Source organism: Mytilus edulis, chromosome 9, assembly GCF_963676685.1.
Source record: "Mytilus edulis chromosome 9, xbMytEdul2.2, whole genome shotgun sequence".
In the NCBI taxonomy this organism is placed as follows: Eukaryota; Metazoa; Mollusca; class Bivalvia; order Mytilida; family Mytilidae; genus Mytilus; species Mytilus edulis.
Genome location: NC_092352.1, coordinates 69,729,247 through 69,750,730, shown reverse-complemented (window position 1 = coordinate 69,750,730; position 21,484 = coordinate 69,729,247). Strand labels below are relative to the sequence as shown.

At 31.3% G+C, this 21,484-nt stretch overlaps 1 protein-coding gene across 2 annotated transcripts in view; it reads left to right on the top strand.

Moving 5' to 3' along the window:
• Positions 1-20,609, top strand: part of LOC139488924 (kinesin-like protein KIF19) — a 47,493-nt gene extending 26,884 nt beyond the window's left edge. For both annotated transcript variants that reach the window (XM_071274897.1, XM_071274898.1), the window contains exons 6-20: positions 4,022-4,147; positions 5,022-5,301; positions 6,018-6,202; positions 7,225-7,381; positions 7,911-8,007; positions 8,675-8,752; positions 9,754-9,809; positions 10,155-10,342; positions 10,782-10,995; positions 11,549-11,673; positions 12,548-12,645; positions 12,980-13,505; positions 15,540-15,594; positions 19,680-19,742; positions 20,342-20,609. In XM_071274897.1, the coding sequence (XP_071130998.1) occupies positions 4,022-4,147; positions 5,022-5,301; positions 6,018-6,202; positions 7,225-7,381; positions 7,911-8,007; positions 8,675-8,752; positions 9,754-9,809; positions 10,155-10,342; positions 10,782-10,995; positions 11,549-11,673; positions 12,548-12,645; positions 12,980-13,505; positions 15,540-15,594; positions 19,680-19,742; positions 20,342-20,457 (2,364 nt within the window). In that variant the 3' untranslated portion in view covers positions 20,458-20,609. The remainder of the gene's footprint in view (positions 1-4,021; positions 4,148-5,021; positions 5,302-6,017; positions 6,203-7,224; positions 7,382-7,910; positions 8,008-8,674; positions 8,753-9,753; positions 9,810-10,154; positions 10,343-10,781; positions 10,996-11,548; positions 11,674-12,547; positions 12,646-12,979; positions 13,506-15,539; positions 15,595-19,679; positions 19,743-20,341) is intronic.
• Positions 20,610-21,484: the final 875 nt, after the last annotated feature.

The following is a 21,484-nucleotide window of genomic DNA, read 5'->3' as shown; positions in this document are numbered from 1 at the left end:
TTTATATTATTGCCATGCAAATTACAAGGGTATTTTTCACTATCAGCTTATAAAAGGATTTGTTTAAATTGAACAATATTATTGCAACAGCCTTTTAAGTACAAACACTTTTCGATTATTCAATGTTTGTTAACCTTACATTTAAATTAAAGGATTTCAATAATTTCAAATGATTGAAATTCTCTGTTTGGAATTTCGAACCTGAAACTGAATAAAGAAAAACAAATTGAAATGGATCTGTGAGGTGTAAAGTCAATAGAAGAACAAATGTAAATAAGGCAATAATAGTTTAATCTAAACAAAGATTTCAACAAATAATAAAATCAGATGAAATAGAAATAAAGGTGGGTTGGGAATTTAAGGCCCTTCAAATTTGATTTTTAGTTATCTCCATTTTTGGGTTTCAAAAATACATTGTACAATCAGTGTTTAGGAATATCGGCTGCTCTATCTAACAGTACTGGTATATTAAATATAGTACAATTATTGTTTTTACCTTTAAAACGGAAAGGTGGAAGTACCAAAATTACTGTAACAGCTTTAACTGGTGACATGATGCAAAGATATAAGAAGATGTGATATGAGTGCCCATGCAACATCTCTCTGTCCAAGTCACAATTTATAAAAGTTAAACCATTATAAGTCTAGGTACTTGGCTCGCACTGAACAGCAAGCTATAAAGGGCACCAAAAATATACATTTTATTGATATATTAGACAACACATGTCAATCATAGATCCTTTTAAATTCTTCATCTGGAATTATGATTTCAGGGTAGGACAGAGATATAAACGACTTTCTCATCCCTTCTTTTTCCAGTTTGTTTCTGGTATCACAATGCTTGTGTTTATAGTCAGAGTATTAGAGTTGATTACTTAATGCATCATTTACAGTTTACCACCATTGACTTTTGGTCAACTCTCTTAAATCAATCATAAAAGGAATTCCAATAAACAGACAGATAAATAGTCTTTTATATTAACAAAAAGTATAAATGGCTCTTGATTATGCTAAATTTTGTAGGAAATTCATTCACGAAAGGAGAAAGACTCACCTAAGTGATAATCCTTGTACAATAAAACTCAAATCTGTCAAAATTTATCCTTAATTGCTTTTATTGAAGTCATATATTAAAGATAGAAATATTTGTCAACATATCCAAGTGCCCAATATACAATTTATGAATGTCAAAATCACTTGATTGAATTATCTTTTCACTTCATGTGAGTCAATAATTCATTTTCCAAATTACATTTGTATGAGTATAATTTATTTTTTATAGGTATTAAGCATTAATTGGCTTGATAAGGGTTAAACATGACGTATATTAAGTGGTAAGATTATATGTTGATTAAATAACATTATACAGCCATTATGTATTTAATTCTTATATATTCTTTATAAGTTTATAAATAATTTTTTTAGAGTTGACAATATAGCTTGGTCTTCAATTCTGAAAGATTATTTATATATCTGAATGAAATAATTCTTTATATGAGTTTTAATTACTTTGTATAATTACCATAAGAACTGATGGATGAAAAGTGGGATTGCTGTGTCATATCTGCAATAATTAATTGACAACAAATTTAAAAGCACTTAGTACAGACTTCGTTAAGATTTGGCAATAAATGACTGCTATATCTATTTGAATTAAATGACAGCTATTGTATATGTAATAAAAGACGATTGCATACATCATAGCTATAGATATCAGTGTAGTTATATCATGTCTAATGAACAGTTTTCAAATAACCACTATTATATAATAGAAGGGTAAAGCAAATATTGGAATAAGATATTTTTTATGAGTAGACATGGTATAGTAAAGGGCTTTAACTGTGGAGTTTTGATAAAAATACTGCATTTAATTAATAAGTGTAATATAAACCTTTAAGTGATATTGGTTCTTAATGTATGGTCTGAATGGTTATAATAGTAGAGAATATTGATCAGTACTACCAATTAAATGTGTCTTAAAACTGGAGCAGTACTATAATAGCATTGAGCAACTGAAACTGTTTTAAAACTTTTCAAAAGTATTAAAGGGAACTAACTCTAATTACTTGTGATACAATGTAAATTTATCATACTCAAGGGAACTAACTCTTAAATCATGTGTGATACAATGTAAATTTATCATACTCAAGGGAACTAACTCTTAAATCATGTGTGATACAATGTAAATTTATCATACTCAAGGGAATCGAACTAACTCTAATCACTTATGATACAATGTTAATTTATCATACTCAAGGGAACTAACTCTAATTACTTGTGATACAATGTAAATTTATCATACTCAAGGGAACTAACTCTAACCACTTGTGATACAATGTAAATTTATCATACTCAAGGGAACTAACTCTAATTACTTGTGATACATTTAAACTTATCACACTCAAGGGAACTAACTCTAATTACTTGTGATACAATGTAAATTTATCATACTCAAGGGAACTAACTCTAACCACTTGTGATGCAATGTAAATTTATCATACTCTTGCACATTCCATGAAATTATTACTTCTGTTTTACCATTTATCTGATCCAACAAAAGATTGTTTCTTGTCAGTCTGTAGTTTTTTCAAAGTCATTAAATTAATTGTTTTTAACAAGAATCAAGTAAATAATAAATAAGCTCAAAAATTTAAATTTTAATGATTCCTCTTGAGAACATTGAATAATTGTCTCTTTGGAAAGTATACCATTATCTCCTTAAATTTATTATCATATTGAACAAATGACAACAAATTATGACTGAATCTAAAGGGAATAGAAAGTACAATATTATTTGAAAACTAATATTAAATATGAAATATTTGATAGGAAGACAATAATATTTCCATTTGTCATATAGTGAAAATTGTCAAGAGATTCATCAACATAAATATTACATTATAAGATTAAAATCTGTTTTTGTTCTAGGCATACCCGTAGCCAGGGGGGTTCGGGGGGTTCGGACAAATCCCCCCTTGAAAACAAATAATGACTGTTAAAGTCAACGTTCTGTTCGAATTGTGACTGTTAAAGTCGAGTTTTTGAGGCCAACAAACCCCCCCTTTGGAAATTCCTGGCTACGGGCCTGCTAGTTGAATATAACTATATCAATAAGTTATAAATTTTGGTTCATATATAATAAATTAGAAAATGATGATTCCTAATTTGTTCAAATTCTAATATAAACTTTAAAAAAAGGAAAAATGTTAACAAATTAGATTCTTTTTCTTGGAGATTGAAAACTGATATATGGTTAGGCAGTAATTGGCACAGCAATTGATTCTTTTATGGCCTGAAAAGCACTTATTTGCACTATGGTTTATAAGAGCAAATAATTATCTAGTAGTATAAAATTTAAATCCCTCTGGAGGTAACAAGGATTGTTTTATGTGGTTAACCATGAGACTGATAGAATTGCAGCTATCAGCAGAAGAGCTTAGTGCCAAAAGTGTAAACTATCATTAGAACCATATAAAAACTCTTACATAATGATATTATTCATCACTATTTAATTTACCCTAGAGTACAATTAGTAAGAAGAATTTACCTGTAAGGATTTTTTAACTGTAGGTAGATTCTATACTTATCATCTATGAACTACATGTATGCACATAGAGAATGTCATATGGCTTTACGCTCTTTGCATGTTAAGAGACCTTGTAACAACTCTTTAAGGGGTCTATAAGTGGCCTGTTGTAAGGTTAAATTTATGTCCCTATCCAATATACCCTCATTTTCCAGTGGAAGTCCAAATTTCCCGACAATCATGCCGGATGGCGTCTACTACAAGACCTACCTATTGTATTCATTGTTTACTTGTTCTTGTCCAGAACATGCATGGAATATTTGCCACTGGAGTGGATGTTAAGCAACCAACAATCAATCATATGACTTTTTCAATATCACATTTTTATCAACCCCAGACACTAATATTACCTAAGAGCTCTGCAACCATGATTGATGTCTATATCATAACAGAAAATAGTATGATTGTTATTCAAAATTTCTTTATCTATTTCAGATATATAATGAAATGATTCGAGATCTGTTAAATCCATCGTCAGGTATTCTTGACCTTCGGGAAGATGCCAAGGGTGGTGTCCAGGTGGCAGGTCTGTCTGAGGTCACAACAAGGTCAACAAATGAGGTAATTAGTCTCTGAGAAACTTGAATCTTAAACTTGAAATTATTTGATACCTAATATTTGTATTACAGGTTTTCCTATTTTTTTAGGTCTACCTCAAAGTTTCTATAAGCATTTGTTCTTAGCTCAATACCTACCTCCTTAATTTTTTTTCAACTAAATGCATTATATTATTACAGTTTGTTTAATGGTGACCTTTGAAAGTATGAAATAAAGATTTAATTTCCAATTAAAACCATAAATATAAAAACAAAGATGTGGTATGATTGCCAATGAGACACCTTTCCACAAGAGACCAAATGACACAGAAATTAACAACTATCGGTCACCGCCTGGCCTTCAAAAATGAGCAAAGCCCATACCGCATAGTCAGCTATAAAACGCCCCTAAATGACAATGTAAAAAGCGAGAAAACTAACGGCCTAATTTATGAACAAAGAATGAATGGAAAACAAATATATAACACATAAACATGCGACAACCACTGAATTACAGGCTCCTGACTTGGGACAGGCACATAGAGAATGTGGCGGTGTTAAACATGTTAGCAGGATCCCCCTCCTAACCTGAGACAGTAATGTAACAGTACAACATATGAACGAACGTAATAATAAAAATCAGTTGAAAAAGGATTAACTCATCAGATGGATAAATATACAAATACTACAAATACAAGTGGATTCGGCCGGGTACTTGTACACCCAACAACATACACTAAGTACTGATCTGAGAGTACTCGCAGTAACTGACAGCTAGTCCTAAGCCACTAACAACTAATAAAAAAAATCATGCACCTAAGACCAATAAAGCCTTGTTCGAGCTGCCTAAATTTAAAGATAGTTTGATAATTTGATAATTGATGTGTTTTGTCCTATAGGTAATGGATATGTTATTCCAAGGAAACAAAGAGAGAACTCAAGAACCTACTGCTGCAAATAAAACTTCTTCCAGATCTCATGCTGTCCTCCAAGTCATTGTCAAACAACAAAACCGAGTACGGAATACGGTGCAAGAAGTACGAGTCGGCAAATTATTTATGGTTGATTTAGCTGGATCAGAAAGAGCAGCAGCCACACACAATAGAGGCAAACGTATGGTAGAGGGGGCACATATAAACCGGTCACTATTGGCTCTTGGAAACTGCATCAATGCTTTAAGTATGGCTTCATTTTAATCTTGATTAATTAATGTCTCTTCTAATTAGCTGATATGCAACATATACTTTTTAATATTTAGAATAAGAAACAGCTTATCAAATGTGCTAATTATTTGTAATTTGTTATTTGTTTTTAAATATCAAGTTGGTTAAGAGCTCTACAGAGCTCATGTTTACCTTGTTGAATTGTACATATCATGCCCGACTATGAATAAAATTTACTTACTTACTAATCTTTAGTAAAGGAGTGGCAAAAGATACCTGTGGGACATTCAAACTCATCTAACAACACTATGGCTAAAAAGTAAAAAAACAAAGACACATACAATTACACAAGACACAATGTAGAACAGCAACACAAACCTCACCAAAAAATTGGGATTTATCTGAGGTACATCAGAAGGGTAAGCAGATCCTGCTTCACATGGGGCACCTGTCGTGTTGCTCATGTTTATACAAACCTGGTAAATGGTCTAGTTTGGTGGGTTGCATACACAAAAGTTGTCAACCATTTTAGGACAGTCACTCGAGAACAAAATTTAATTCATTGTTTTAAAATCTGCCATGCATTTTAAAATCCATTGAGAAGACTTTTATTAGGAATTAACATAAAAAAACACAAAATTCACAAAAATGTATTTCCAAGAATAATAATATTAAACAGTATGTGCAAATTAAAGTTTTAAGAATATTTTGAAAAATTTCACTATTTTTCAGGTGATAAAAATGGACACAAGTATATTAACTACAGAGACAGTAAACTAACAAGACTACTTAAAGATGCATTAGGTGGAAACTGTAAAACTGTGATGATAGCCCATATCAGTCCTGCCTCCTCACAATTCGAGGAGTCCAGAAATACGCTGGTGTATGCAGATCGAGCAAAACACATCAAAACAAAGGCAAGTTCAAATCATGTTATAATCTTCAGGGACTAAAGAGTTTAGAAAATTATTTGCTGGTAGACATTTTGTAAAAAATAAAAGAGATTTGGGGTATACACCAATACAGCAGCAACTGAACCACAAAAATAACTAGAGAACAATTTACAGATTTGAGCAATTGATAGACAGATCCATATTTATTGTATAGGGTGGTTAAGATAAAAGCATCGAGGAAACGATGATAGTCCGTCGGAAGGGGACGATAAATGGCTGACCAGTGTTAAGAGAGAGCCATATCTCTTGCATGCTAAAGACACCCTTGTAGATTTCGAAAAAGAGCAGGCTAATGCCGCTACAAGGCAGCACTCGCACCCGCAAAGTGGAAAGGGATTAATATAAGTTGCAAAACTTGCTTCCCAATCCACTATAATTAAATATGTTTAAACTAAGATAAAAAAAGTCAATAAGAAATAAATCAGTGCTAGGTCCTTTAAAAGTTACATTGATAGATATGAACAGTAATAGATCAAAATCACACCTACACAAGTAACAAACATACTAGATTAATAGTTTTAATTTTCAACAACAATTAACTCTTGACATTCAATTTTCAACAGGAATCAATTAATTTTACTGCTTCCAGCTTATCAGCACTGAATTTTAATTACCTGCAGTATATATAGAACTGCATTCAATTTAGATTACATTTACTGTATTAACTTGATAGACATTATTTAATAGTCTATGGGAGATAACTCAATTTTTTTTATATATCCTGAAACTGCTATTTTAACAAACTTTATAATGATATAACAAAATATAGATTTGGTAACCACTCATAGATACAAAAGAAAACACAATTTTTTGTCATGCTCACTTAAGTAATATATTTAAGTTTTTATATACCCTGCTGATTCTGTAATAAATAATTGAAAACTGTAAATTTCATTGCGAAAGTACTATATTGTTTTTTTTTTTCAAATAATCAAAATGAGGAAGATGCTGTAATATATTAATTTTTATGTTTGTTTTCTTTACAGGTTAGAAGAAATGTGACTGACGTGTCATATCACATAGCCCAATACACAAACATAATCCAGGAATTACGAGAGGAGATAGGACGACTGAGGGTTAAACTGAATGATAAGACCACTTCTGTTAGCCTTCATGGAGGATCTTCTATACAAGCTGTACAAGGTGAATAGAAAAACTGTTGTAAAAATTAAAATTTACAATTTGTACAATTATTCAGATACAAAAAATAACAATTAAAGTACTTGTTAATTTGAATACAAATGCTCAATTCCCCCTCCCTCAAGCTATTGTATGTTAAATTATGATTAATAATAGAAGAAATGCACTTTTTCTAAATGGATGACCCCTAATGATATGCCTATGGAGTGGTGGTAAGGAACAAATGCCTTTGAACTTTGGAGTATTTCACTGAAAAATTCGGGTATTTTTATACAAATTTTACACAGTTATTGTATATAGTCCCAACAGGAAAATGTGTCTCATTTCTAACACTGACCTAAATTTGGAAAAATAAAATAGCATCTTTATTTTTAACTTGCATAGTATTTCCTGTTTTAAAGTTTCATTACTGCAGTTAAGTTAAAGTCAGAAGGAATAATTTAATGTCCTACATACAATTGCATGTTTATCAAATTTTATATGTACCAGTGTAAATCTTAATATTTATGACATACCCTGTCTTTCTTTACAGCTCAAGTATTAGAAGCAAAGAGGAACTTAGATAAAGTAGAACTAAACAAACTGAAGGAACAACTTTTAATATCATTTAAAGATCAGATGGAATTAAGGTAGGAATAAGTAGGAATCAATGTGTAATAATTATAGATTATCGTTGATCATCTCAACGAGATTGATTTTCTCGCTTGAGCTGGTACAGCGAAAGTGAGAAAAGCAATTGAGTTGAGATGACCAATGATAATCTGTTTATCGCTATTTTACCTGTGACGACGTTGTCAATTTCATTTCAATTTCGTTAGCTTGTCCTTATAGTTTCTAGCGATAATTTTTCCATCTCAAGCGAGAAGCATGATATGAAAATTATCACAAAAAAAGATAAAAAGAAAAATGCACAAAATAGTGATAATTAAAGTTAATCTGGCATTCCATTAACTTGTTATGAAAAATTACTGACTGTAAAATTGAGAATGGAAATGGGGAATGTGTCAAAGAAACAACAGCCCAACTATAGAGCAGACAACATTCATAAAGAATACTATTTTTCATGGATTTAGGAAAAATTTCATGCTCTTGTTTATTTGATTTCACCATTTTTGCCAAAGTCTGCATACAATTAAACCTTCAAAAAATTTGTAAAATATAGAAAAAATTAACTAGTGGTTTACCTGCATGTACATATATATGTATGCAACTAAAAACCATTGGTTGTTAATTTTGACGAATCTTTAGTTTATGTGGATGATGTATTAATTTTATGACTGCTTTTTTCTATTATAGAAAAAGTTTGATGGAACTGAACAATGCCACAATGGAGATTAGCTTGGAGACGAATCGTAACCAAATGATTATTACTGAGTGAGTACATGTTACTGTTCCTGAAGATCACTATCTACCTACCTGTATTCTACCTGGATTACTGCGGCTTTGTTTCAATATGAAAAAGAAGACGTGGTATGATTGCCAATGAGACAACTATCCACAAAAGACCAAAATGACACAGACATTAACAACTATAGGTCACCGTACGGCCTTCAACAATGAGCACAGCCCATACCGCATAGTCAGCTATAAAAGGCCCCGATAAGACAATGTAAAACAATTCAAACGAGAAAACTAACGGCCTTATTTATGTAAAAAAATGAACGAAAAACAAATATGTAACACATAAACAAACGACAACCACTGAATTACAGGCTCCTGACTTGGGGACAGGCACATACATAAATAATGTGGCGGGGTTAAACATGTTAGTGGGATCCCAACCCTAGTTCATTAATGTCCTGTATACAAAGAATGTTTTGTTGCAGGTTTTACTATAAATAATTTTCTAGTTTCAATTACTATTGTAGATTGATTAAATTTTGCTTCCAAAGGGTTACTGTTTTGGGGATTTGCAAATTTTAACCTTCAGAATCCTTAGATCAATGGAAAATTTAATTTATGTAAGTTAAGAAAACATGATTTAGTGCTATACATTAATTTTACATAGACTGATTCAGAATACATGTATTAGGAATTTTTTTTAAAAGCCCCCAAAACTTAAAGAATTTTTTACAGCCTATCTCCTTTTCCCAACAAATCAAAAATACACCATAGTTGACTCTGACTGTCTGTTTATCATCTACCTTAAAAAGTTTGTGCATTGGAAGCTCAACTCCTCATACTTGGCCCTATGGATATTGACATAAGTTTACCCAGTAGCAAACATTACCTTAGGATGGATAAATATAATCTTGGTCCTACATTTTGCCTATTTACTTAAAACATTTGTAATATATAGTAATAGAGTTTGGGGAGTCATGTCTTTTGTGAGTTTACTGACATTTCATAAGAATAATTAATTTGTTTTATTTTAGATGGCAAGCAGAGAGAGCAAAGTCATCATTACGGAAAGAAGGTGGTGATAATGCAGGTTTGTAAAAATTATTTTATGACATTGAGAAGAGAAAATAAATTATAGACCTTACTATATGATTTATGTGGACTTGAATCTGTGGTTTTGTCAAAGTCTGCTTACAAGCCTATAGAAAATTCTTTGTCAGTTATGTTAATCTTTAAGAAATCTATAGAAATACTGCATTGCCTTTAAATAGTTTCTGAATGTTGTTTATACCCCCATACCCCCCCCCCCCCCCAAACAAAAACTATTTGTTTTTTCTCTAAACTACAGTGAAATTAAGTCATTAAAAAAACAGTGTAAACAATATTAATTTTAATTTAGGATTTTAAGATTACTTAAGTTCTTTGATTATTCCAGGACAAATGTCTAAATCTATGGAACTAGCTGGTATAGGATCAGATGAAATAGTTGAACCAGAGGAAGTTAAAGTTGCAAGGGATGAAATCAAAGTTTTACATGATGAAAAATACAGAACAGAAAAAATCAGAACCACTGTGTATAAAGAACTTGAACAGGCTAAATCAAAAACAAGAAAACTAGAAGAGGTAAGTTGCAGTTACTTCCCTTGGCATAGTTCCATTATATTCTAAATTATTTTTCTTTATGGAAAAAGTTGAGGCTTTTTTAAAATGAAATTTAACATTTTTAACATTGTGCATTAAAAAACAACTTTCATTTCAGATTCATTGCTTTATTTATTAAGATAAATTAAGAATCTTTTAGTGAAATAAAGCAACTGCAATTACACATAAAAAGTAAAAGAAATGAAGAGATTTTTTTTATTAATTAGTGAACCAAACTTTTTGGTTGCTTTTGCCATTGCATTGCTGTCAAATTGACATAAATCCTATCTTATTTTATTCATAGAAGTTTCTTTAGTAGCTTTCAGAAATTATGATGACCTTTCATTGAATATATCTGTTATTGGCTAGTAATAAAACTAAATGATATATTTGTTAAGATTTTCGTTAACTTTTTTGACAGACTGTACCTCAGAAAATCAGCGACGAAGACCAAACAGAGATAGTCATGTTGATGTGTAAAGTACATGAATTGGAAATAGAAAATACGGAGGGACAGTCCGCCTGTCTGATCAGAGACTTCCAAATCAAGAAGAAAGATATGGTTATCGTAAGGTTTCGTCAACACAGAACTCTATGTGATGAAATCATCAGGAAACAGAAAATTTTGTTAGAAGGTAAAGCTTTGAATTTTGATTGATTAATTCATATGTTGGAAAATAGATGCTTCAGATAATATTGGTAATTTCATAGAAACATTCGTACAAGAACTTCAAGGATTTCCAACAGATTGTAGATGTGTAACAAATTATGAAAATTATGGAAACTTCACTTCTGTTGTTGTTGAGATGTACCCATATATATGGTGAAAAAAAAAAGTAAAATCACAAAAATACTGAACTCCAAGAAAAATTCAAAAAGGAAAGTCCCCAATCAAATGGCAAAATCAAAAGTTCAAACACATCAAACGAATGGATAACAACTGTCATATTCCTGACTTGGTACAGGCATTTTCTTATGTAGAAAATGGTGGATTTCCATGTTATATCTAGAAACAACAGACATGTTACGGATATTTTATTTTAATATTTTCTTCTCCAGATTTTATCCTTCTTAAAATTAATAAACAAGGGAAGATTTTCATGATTTTATTTCAACTGCAAAATTATTCAAATCAAACCACAAGCAAAAATGTCCCAACTTTAAAAGTGTAATTATCTTCCACTCTAGAGAACGATATACCATTGACAAGAGAGTTAGAAGAACTGATGGAATTGTATAAGTTAGAGAAAGAAGATCGAATGTTGTTCAGTGAGGAGACACTTCTAAATCTGACACCAGAATACAGAAGCAAGGTACGATGATTCTTCATGAAGTCATCAATTTTCTGTGAATGCATTATTATTCGTTGGATAACAATTTTGTGGATTTTGTGGGTACAGGTGAACCACAATTTTAGATAAACAACAAATTGCAAATTTTTATATCTTTGTATACAGATTTTGGCACAGCAATGTAAATCAAATATCGCTGAAAATACCGGTATTCCTCAATTGACGAAAATTGGTACTCATGAAAATTAATGAATCAACAGCATGGCTGTTTATAAAGGGGGTCTCATTGGGGGGTTCAAATCCTAGATTCCGCTTACTGTTTTGTCAGGTTCCCGTATCCCGCTTACACTATGTACGTAAGCAGTTCTCATTTTTTTGTCATTTCCTGGGTCCCGCTAGACCTCATTTCCCGTTTTCACGACACAATAATTTGACTTTCACGTGTCCCGCTTACAAAAAATAGGCAATCCTGCGTCACGCTTAGACCCCAGTGAGACCCACTATAAAAGCTCAGAGGCAAATATTATTTGACAAACAATGACAAAGCAACGAAAAATTAAAGACTTTTCTAATTTGAAAAAAGGAAACAAATGCAGATAAGTTGGTCAATTTAAAAACGCACATCTTTAAGATTTTCAATATTGTAAAATTGATATGCCAAAAATAATTAATGGTATTAAATCTTAGCAGTTTAACATTTAAAGCAGTAAACTTTTGAAAGATTGAAGATGTAAAAATAAGTACAAAATCATCTGTTAATATTAGAGATTTGTAAAAAAAAAAAGAAAGAGGGCTGAAATGTATTCTTTTTTTGAAAAAAAATTAATTTAAAAAAAAAGAAGCTTACTTTTAATAGAACACTTCTGTAAATGTTGTTTATAATGATTTGTTTTAGGTACCATCAGTGGCTAGTACTAGACTGTATGGTGATGGAGAAACAGATCATATGAGTGCTTTAACAGAGGAGGAGGATCATAGAAGAGGAAAGAAAAGGTATGCATCAGGGATGCCTTAAAGAAATTGGCATTCAGTTAACCGTTTTAATTCATAGTTGATCTGTACCTACAAAATCCATCTGATTAGTAGTCCAAAATTTTAGGGAAACCACTGACACCAAAAATATGCAAACTAAGCTATATGTGCTTGAGTATTTTGTTATATCAGCAAAGAAAATTGCAAAACAGATAATTTTTTCGATGGAAAAAAAAAGAAATATATATGCAATCAACTTTAAAGAAAAAAAAAGACATGAAATAACTTTTACAAGTGATTCTGTACCAAATATTGCCATTCAACATTGCAATACTTACTTCTCTTTTCATTTCAGTGCAAAAAGTGACGACAAACTCTTTTCCCAGAGTGCTCAGGCTAGGAGGATAAAAGAAGGAACTTTATCTGGAATTTGGAGAAATAATTCTAATATGAGTGGTCCTGATGACCCTCCTTTAACACCAACTCCTAGAATAACCCCAGGGGAGAAAACAGATAGGACTGTTATTGCAACTGGTACTAGAAACATTGCTGCATTGGCAGCCAAAAAACGGACAATAATTGAACAAAAATATGGCGACACGAAGTCGTTATATAGACCTAACAGTGAAAAAGATTTAACGAACGATAGTTATTTATCTCAAAATATGTTAGCTAAACATAACAAGAAATTTTCCGATACAACTTTACCAATGATTAAAGATCCAAGTGATGATAATTTATCACATAATACTAAAAATAGTTCTTTTTCTGATAGTACACTTCCACCAATCAGACAAGGTCAGAAGAATTCACTTCAAAGAGAGGCTGATCTAAAGAAAAATAGAAGAACTCGTGGAAATGAACTGGGTTACTCACAACAGGTACAGATGAATTTTTTGGATACTGATTTTTTTTTTTTTTCAAAATGGTTGAATTATTTCTCTCAAGTATGTATGCATTAAAAGCTGTTTTGATCAATAAGAAATTCAAAACCAGAATTTTGTCAGGCGCGTAGCAACCCGTACGCAAAAACGCAGTTGCGTACACATCGAAAGTTTGACAAAAATAAAAATATAGTAAATCTAGTTAAAATAAAACTTAAGTAATAGAATTTATTATAAAGTGTTATAAAAATATGTTAATAGTCACTTTGTAACTATATTCCGTTCCGGAAACTAGTTTTCTCTTTACATTTTCGGGACCAGCATCGTGATTGTGCTGCTAATGCAAACAATTAAAATAGCTGAGTCCTCGGGGTTTCAGAATACAATAAGTGCGTCTACTATGCCTCCTTACTCTGACATCTTTTCTGAATATTTCAAAATGACTGATGAAATAAAACGTGATGTTCTATTAAGGGTAATATTTTTGCAACCTATTCGCCGTTTTTTTTTACGATCAATGTGTTTTTTACTCTTTTATTTTATGTTCAGTCGTGCAATATGGGTGCCTCGTTTATTTAATTATACGACGGTGTCTCGAGATTAAAAGTGCTTATTCTCCATGTGCAAAATTTAAAGTGCTTGTTTTCCTTGCTTTGTAAAAATAAAAGACTCGTTTTTGGAAGTTGATAAAAAGAACTCAGATTTAGTTTGAAGCTTTTCCTTGTAGCTTTTTATATATATTTTTTAGGCACTATATATTTTAGTTGTTACCTAATATATAAATAAGCTCTACCCACTACACATTAGAAGTTTTTTTTACTCTATTAAAAATAAGACTTCTGTGAGGTCATTTTCAGTCCCAGGAAATCGCGAGAATGCAGGATTTTGCACCATTTACTCTAGAGCTTCTAGGGCCTTGAGCGGCCCCCAGACCCTTCGCCGTATGACTTCTTTCCCCGGCATTGCGTACACATCAGTTTGACCTAGCTACGCCCCTGTTTGTCCAGTACCATTATTTCATTATTCTAATGTTGCATACATACCATATTTTTGTTTAAATTATTTTTTTAACTTTCATTTGCAAAAGTTATTATGAAGAACTATTTATTGCTGATAGAGCTGAAACAATGTCAGTAGTTCATTCCAACATAATTATTTCTAGATGATAGGTACCGATTATCAGGTTGTCTGCATGTTGATACCGTAAAATATCAGCTGCGAGACATAATATGAAGCTTTTTGTCGAGTAAGTGCAGCGAACAAGATCAAAAAGCCTTCATATTATGTCGAGCATATAATATTAATATGCTGATAACCTGATAATCGATTTATCGGGCTGGATTTGCGTCTTTTGGAAGTATTGTCTTAGTTTCACCAGCAACCGGATGTTGACTTGATAAGTTCGGGTCAAACTTATCAACATCGGTTCAAACATTATGATGTCGCTGATATGTCGGGGTCAAAGTTATTAAGGCCAGGTCAACGTATTTGACGTCACAAAGCCGTGATATGGAGTTTTATTAAGAGCTGAGCAGATTGATATAGACAGTTGGATGACCGATAAATATTACTATTACTGCTTTATAGATTTTAAATAACTAGACTTAAGCTTGAATGCTGGTTTGTGTAGTACCGTCTTTTGGGGTGTATAGTGCGCATTTGTGTATAGTGCTTATGTAGTTGTTTGATTTGTTTGATGATTTTTTGTTTTCTGAACATCCAGTGGTTAATATTTTTACTGATAAAAAGAGAATATCTTTGAATTGGACAGGAATTAAACAGTGCAGCAGGCCACATGCAGAGTCTGCATTGCAGACTTCTCCCAGAGTAGTTGTTAGAGTTGTTTAATTAATGTGCATTCTTCCTTCACAGTGTTGTACACTAAATTGTATCATATAAAATGATTAAAGAAAAACAAGTATGTTAAAAAAACATTTATAAGGTTTGAAATAAACTAGATTGATATTAGATAAATGAACCAAACTTAGATTAATAGTTCATCTTTTTATAAAGAAATTTTTAATTTTTTAGTTTGGTCGAGCGAGGAGACTGAGTGAAAAAAGCAATGTTAATACAGCACGCACAGGTAGGTACCAGTAATTTATTGAATAACGAAACTGAGTGAATTTTTTACCATTTTCTGATTAAGCCTTGGGTATACTAGCCAAAAATTAATTCTTTTCTATTATTTTCTATTAAATGCAATACATTGAAAAAATGTTTATGTTTTGATTTAAGTCCAGTTAATGTTGCTAACACTTTTGGGATGTAATTAAGATAATTTAAATAATATTTTAATGTTGTGTCTTGGTCAAGGATCCGGAAATTTTTTCACCTAATTTCGGTCATTTGGGGATAACTTAAAAGTTGGTGCCCTTTTAAACAAAGATTGTGTGTATGCTCATACATGTACAGTCATACGCGTATCATCAACGAACTTGTTTAACTGTTGCATCGCATTTACTTCAGAAATTTCCCTACCATGTTCCTTAAAATCGATCTTGAGCAATAAAAGAAAGGCACCAGTTTAATAATGAAATGATTTTAATGACTCAAAACGATAAACTTCTCAAACTTCGCTTACGTTTCTTTCGATTTGAAGACAAAATTATAACCAGATGTTTTACGACAATAGTAAAACGACCAATTCCGGAGTCATTTCCGGGATTAGTTTTGTTTATCAAATTCACAGGAAATCGTCGGCTTTTTAACTGTTTTACCTTTAATAGTGTTTGAATATTAATTATAATAGTTGGACTTGTTTAATTTAGCATGAATACATTTTTAATTTACGATTTAGTGTCTAATTTGCGGAAGAGAATTTCAAGCATGCGTATTAGTAAACAAAGCATGTGTGTTTGTAGTGAAACAATATTTTGTTCTACGTAAATTAATTTAATTTTAATTTAATTTTAAATCAGAATTGACAATTGTCTAAGCTGAGAAAAGTAATTAAATAATGCAGACAGTTGTTATGAACTTTTAATTTCTTTAAACTATTTATAGTTCTGAGCTCGTGATCAATAAAAAAAATTAATTAAAAACACAGGTAAAGAGATTAGCGATCATTAGCCAATATTTCCTGGAGGCATTACTATAGTTATTAGGAGGGCCCTCAGGATTATAACACTTTACTGGAGTGGCAGTTTTATTACAGGAAAAGGATAACAACAAAAAATAAGTTCAAAATGGCGATTTAGACAATGTTAGAAACTCGATCTCAACGAAATGACATTGAATGACCGAAATTATTTCTGTAAAAAAATAAAATTTGTCCTAAATCCCAATTACTCATTTAGGACAAACTACTTTCAGTTTAGGTCAAGACTGGCATATATGACCGTTTCCGGACCCTTGGTCTTGGTATGATTTGCTAAAAATGAAATCACAAATAAACAGTTTTATTAAGATTTTGAATTTCTGAGACTAAAATTTGCAGAAAGGTGCTAGGTTCATCTTTCATAAACACTACCAGTATCACAAAATTACTTTTTAGCTCACCTGGCCCGAAGGGCCAAGTGAGCTTTTCTCATCACTTGGCGTCCGGCGTCCGGCGTCGTCCGTCGTCGTCCGTCGTCGTCCGTCGTCGTCCGTTGCTGTTTTTGGTTATTATCTTGAATATTATTATAGTTAGAGATAAACTGTAAACAGCAATAATGTTCAGCAAAGTAAGATCTACAAATAAGTCAACATGACCAAAATGGTCAGTTGACCCGTTTAGGAGTTATTGCCCTTTATAGTCAATTTTTAACCATTTTTCGTTAATTAAAGTAATCTTTTACAAAAATCTTCTCCTCTGAAACTACTTGGCCAAATTAATCCAAACTTGGCCACAATCATCTTTGGGGTATCTAGTTTAAAAAATGTGTGGCGTGACCTGGTCAACCAACCAAGATGGCCGCCACCGCTAAAAATAGAACATAGGGGTAAAATGCAGTTTTTGGCTTATAACTCAAAAACCAAAGCATTTTGAGGAAATCTGACATGGGATAAAAATGTTTATCAGGTCAAGAACTATCTGCCCTGAAATTTTCAGATGAATCGGTCAATCGGTTGTTGGGTTGCTGCCCCTGAATTGGTAATTTTGAGGAAATTTTGCTGTTTTTGGTTATTATCTTGATTATTATTATAGATAGAGATAAATTGTAAACAGCAATAATGTTCAGCAAAGTAAGATCTACAAATAAGTCAACATGACCAAAATGGTCAGTTGACCCCTTTAGGAGTTATTGCCCTTTATAGTCAATCTTTAACCATTTTTCATAAATCTAAGTAATCTTTTACAAAATCTCCACTGAAACTACTAGGCCACAATCATCTTTGGGGTATCTAGTTTGAAAAATGTGTCCGATGACCTGGCCATTCAACCAAGATGGCCGCCACGGCTAAAAATAGAACATAGGGGTAAAATGCAGTTTTTTGCTTATAACTATGAAACCAAAGCATCTAGAGCAAATCTGACAAGAAGTTAAATTGTTAATCAAGTCAATATCTATCTGCCCTGAATTTATCAGATGAATTGGACAACTGGTTGTTGGGTTGCTGCCCTCCAATTGGTAATTTTTAAAGAAATTTTGCCGTTTTTGGTTATCTTGAATACTATTATAGATAGCGATAAACTGTAAACAGCAATAATGTTCAGCAAAGTAAGATCTACAAATAGGTCAACATGACCTAAATGGTCAATTGACCGGTCAACATGACCTAAATGGTCAATTGACCCCTTAAGGAGTTATTGCCCTTTATAGTCAATTTTTAACAATTTTCATTAATTTGGTAAATTTATGTAAATTTTTACCAAATATAGTTCTCTGTTACTAATGGGCAAAGTTCATGATAGATATAATTGTAAGAAGCAAAATCGTTCAGTAAAGTAAGAACTTCAAACACATCACCATCACCAAAATACAATTTTGTCATGAATCCATTTGTGTCCTTTGTTTAATATGCACATAGACCAAGGTGAGCGACACAGGCTCTTTAGAGCCTCTAGTTGTGGTTGAATATGAATTTTTGTTCTGTGTACTTGTAAAAACTATGGATCTTGTACATTCAGAATGCAAGATTTTTTTTTACCTATAAACAAACATTTTTAAGAGGCTATATATCTATTGATATTACAAATGTTATTTTGAACAATTAACATTGTTAATCCTAGTTTTCATAATTAAATAATGTGTGTAACTAGAAAAATTGTAAATTTCACAACTTTGATAGGCCAAAGTTCAGATATTGAACAATGGGGACATCCTACCTTGACCCCAGCATGTAAGGGGTTATTTCCTGAGTTGGCAAAGTCAACTGAAGGTGAGGTCAAAGGTTAGAGGTTAGATAAAGGTGACAGACACATGTAGAGCACTTTCACAAAGGAGAACAGGCATTGTTGAAGGTGATCACTAAGTAAGGGCAGATAATCACCAGTCTGGGTGTTTATTGGTTTTAAAAAAAAATGTAGAATCTAATTTTAATGCCATTTTTTCACAAATAGATACTAATAATTACAGGAATTTGTTTAAAAAACAATATAATAAAAAATATTTTAAGATTCTTATGCCTTTTAGTTATATTAAGAATCCTAGCTTTTTCTTTAATCTTTTTATGATGGAATTAATGTTTGTATATGGAGGAACCTTCTTTAATGTCTTTCCATGTATAGTATTTAAGACAAAAATGGGGTATTTAGTTGTGCAACACAAATTTTTGATTGGTGCAAAGTTAATAGGTGCAGGATAGAAGGTGATAGTTTGAATGTTGTATTGGCACTTTACACTACATCAATTTATTGTGTAACTGTGAATGTATACAGGCTTTTAAATAAAAATTATTTCACTTAGTAATTTTTTCATTCAAACTCAAAGCCATCATATTTCCTTTTCACTAAAATTTTAAAAGCTGAATTATTTATATTTTTGTTTTTAAATGACTGTTGTTTTGTCTTGGAGAAAAGATTAATTTAAAACAATTATTTTAAACTGATATTAGAGTTCAATATGTTAAATTAAACTCATTTTGGACTCAATTTCCTTTTAATTAAATTCAACTTGATTGTGAATTATCAGATTTTGGAAAAATAGTTTAAAAAAAATCATGTTTAGAGAAGCATCTGTTCGAAAAATGGAATTTATGGAACTCCCAACACTTTATAATGTTGTCATTTTTTTCTGTTTCTAGGAGATAGAGACTTGCTGTCACCTGTAGGCTACAGAAACAAAACAAAGAGACAGGGATACAGAGGTAAGCTGGAATATAATATCCAACATTCAATCAACTCTGGAAAGATTTGTTTTGATAAAGGTTTATCTTGGCTCTTTTCTGCTCTTTGGTCAGATTTTTGTCTCTGACACATTCCCCATTTCCATTCTCTATTTTATAATAAGAACAAAAGTTTTAATATGTTCAATTATGTCTGGACTGATATATGTATTGATACAGCAAATTTATAATTTGTAAGCAGAATTTGTTTACATTTTCTGCTTGATGGAATTGAAAAGCGAGACATAGGTATGCTGTTTCCGTCGGCGGCGTCAACAATGTATTAGTTTGTGATTAGGTCTAGTTTATTGTGAATGACAAGTTGAAAGTCAATCATATTTGGTATGCAGTTGTATTAGCATTGGCACATCTCATTTAAATGAAGATTGCTTAGCCAAATAACTCAGTCATGATTCATTGAATATTTGCCTAACTTATGTAAATAGTTATTAAAGGTACCAGGATTATAATTTTGTACGCCAGACATTATTGCTATTTTAATGTCAATATTTGCATAATCAAAGTTACAAAAAAGCGAGACATATCTCTGTGATAACAGTTTATACTATTTTATGTTTTAGATTCATCCAATGCAAGTACTCCTAAAAGGAAATCAAAATCAAAGAAAAATGTTCCCACAATTCCAGCATATAGACAAGGGGACATAACCATCACTGGATTTGCTGTACCAAGATGATGGGAGACAACTCTTGCCAAATAAGATGAAAAATTACTGCTGGTTACTGAACCCTGCTCATCAATGCAACAAATCATACAATTTCAGTTATAGACATGCATTTAATAAATACTTGTGGCATATTTGGTACCTTTCTCAATCAAATTTGTCCAAAGAAGTTTGTAAAAGTTGTTTGTTATTATAATTAAGTTTAACTACACAAAAACATAAAACATCATAGTTTGTACATGTTGAAAGTGAGATTTTTTCTTCATTTTAATCATCATGTAAAAATTTGTGATCTTTTAACTAGCAGAAAAGTTGTTTTTTTATCAACATGCTAAAGTTAGGTCTTATTGTTGCAAAAAAACTTTTAATCATTTGAAGATAATGTCTCATAATAATTGCTGTATGTAAATTATCATTATAATTATGAGTCATTTTGTCATATGAGAAAAGCAATGCAAAAATACTCTCAAAACAAATTGTCCAGTTGTGTAATATTTTCAGAAAGAAAACATTTTTTCATTGTCTTGTTATCATGTTTATAAGATAAGATAAGATAAGAATTTTATTAATCTAATCAAGAACCCATAAAGGGCATCATTTTACAACACAATATGATTTATACATTTTAGCATTTTAATCAAATTATTGTTTTGAATAAAGCCTTTGTTTTTTTTTATTTTAGCAGTATAATGTATTATTATACTACTTGAAGGAAATTCTTCTTAAATTGAAAAAAAATTTAAAAAGGCTAACATGTGGTTAAATCTCTAATATAACCACAATGCATCATAATTTATTTGTATTGTCGGTACTGTTACATTGTATTAGTCTTTATTGTTACTGTTTTGATCTGAACATTTTGTATTTGTACTTTAAGTGTCAATACTAACTTCTATAAGTGCTAGATAGTATTTTGTATGACTATGGTTACTTTGTAAAAAGTAGCCAATTATGTAATTTTTGCATATTTTTCGTATTTTATCATGTTATTAATTTATTTTTTGTTATTTGTTTGAAAATTATTTTGTCTGTCCATTAT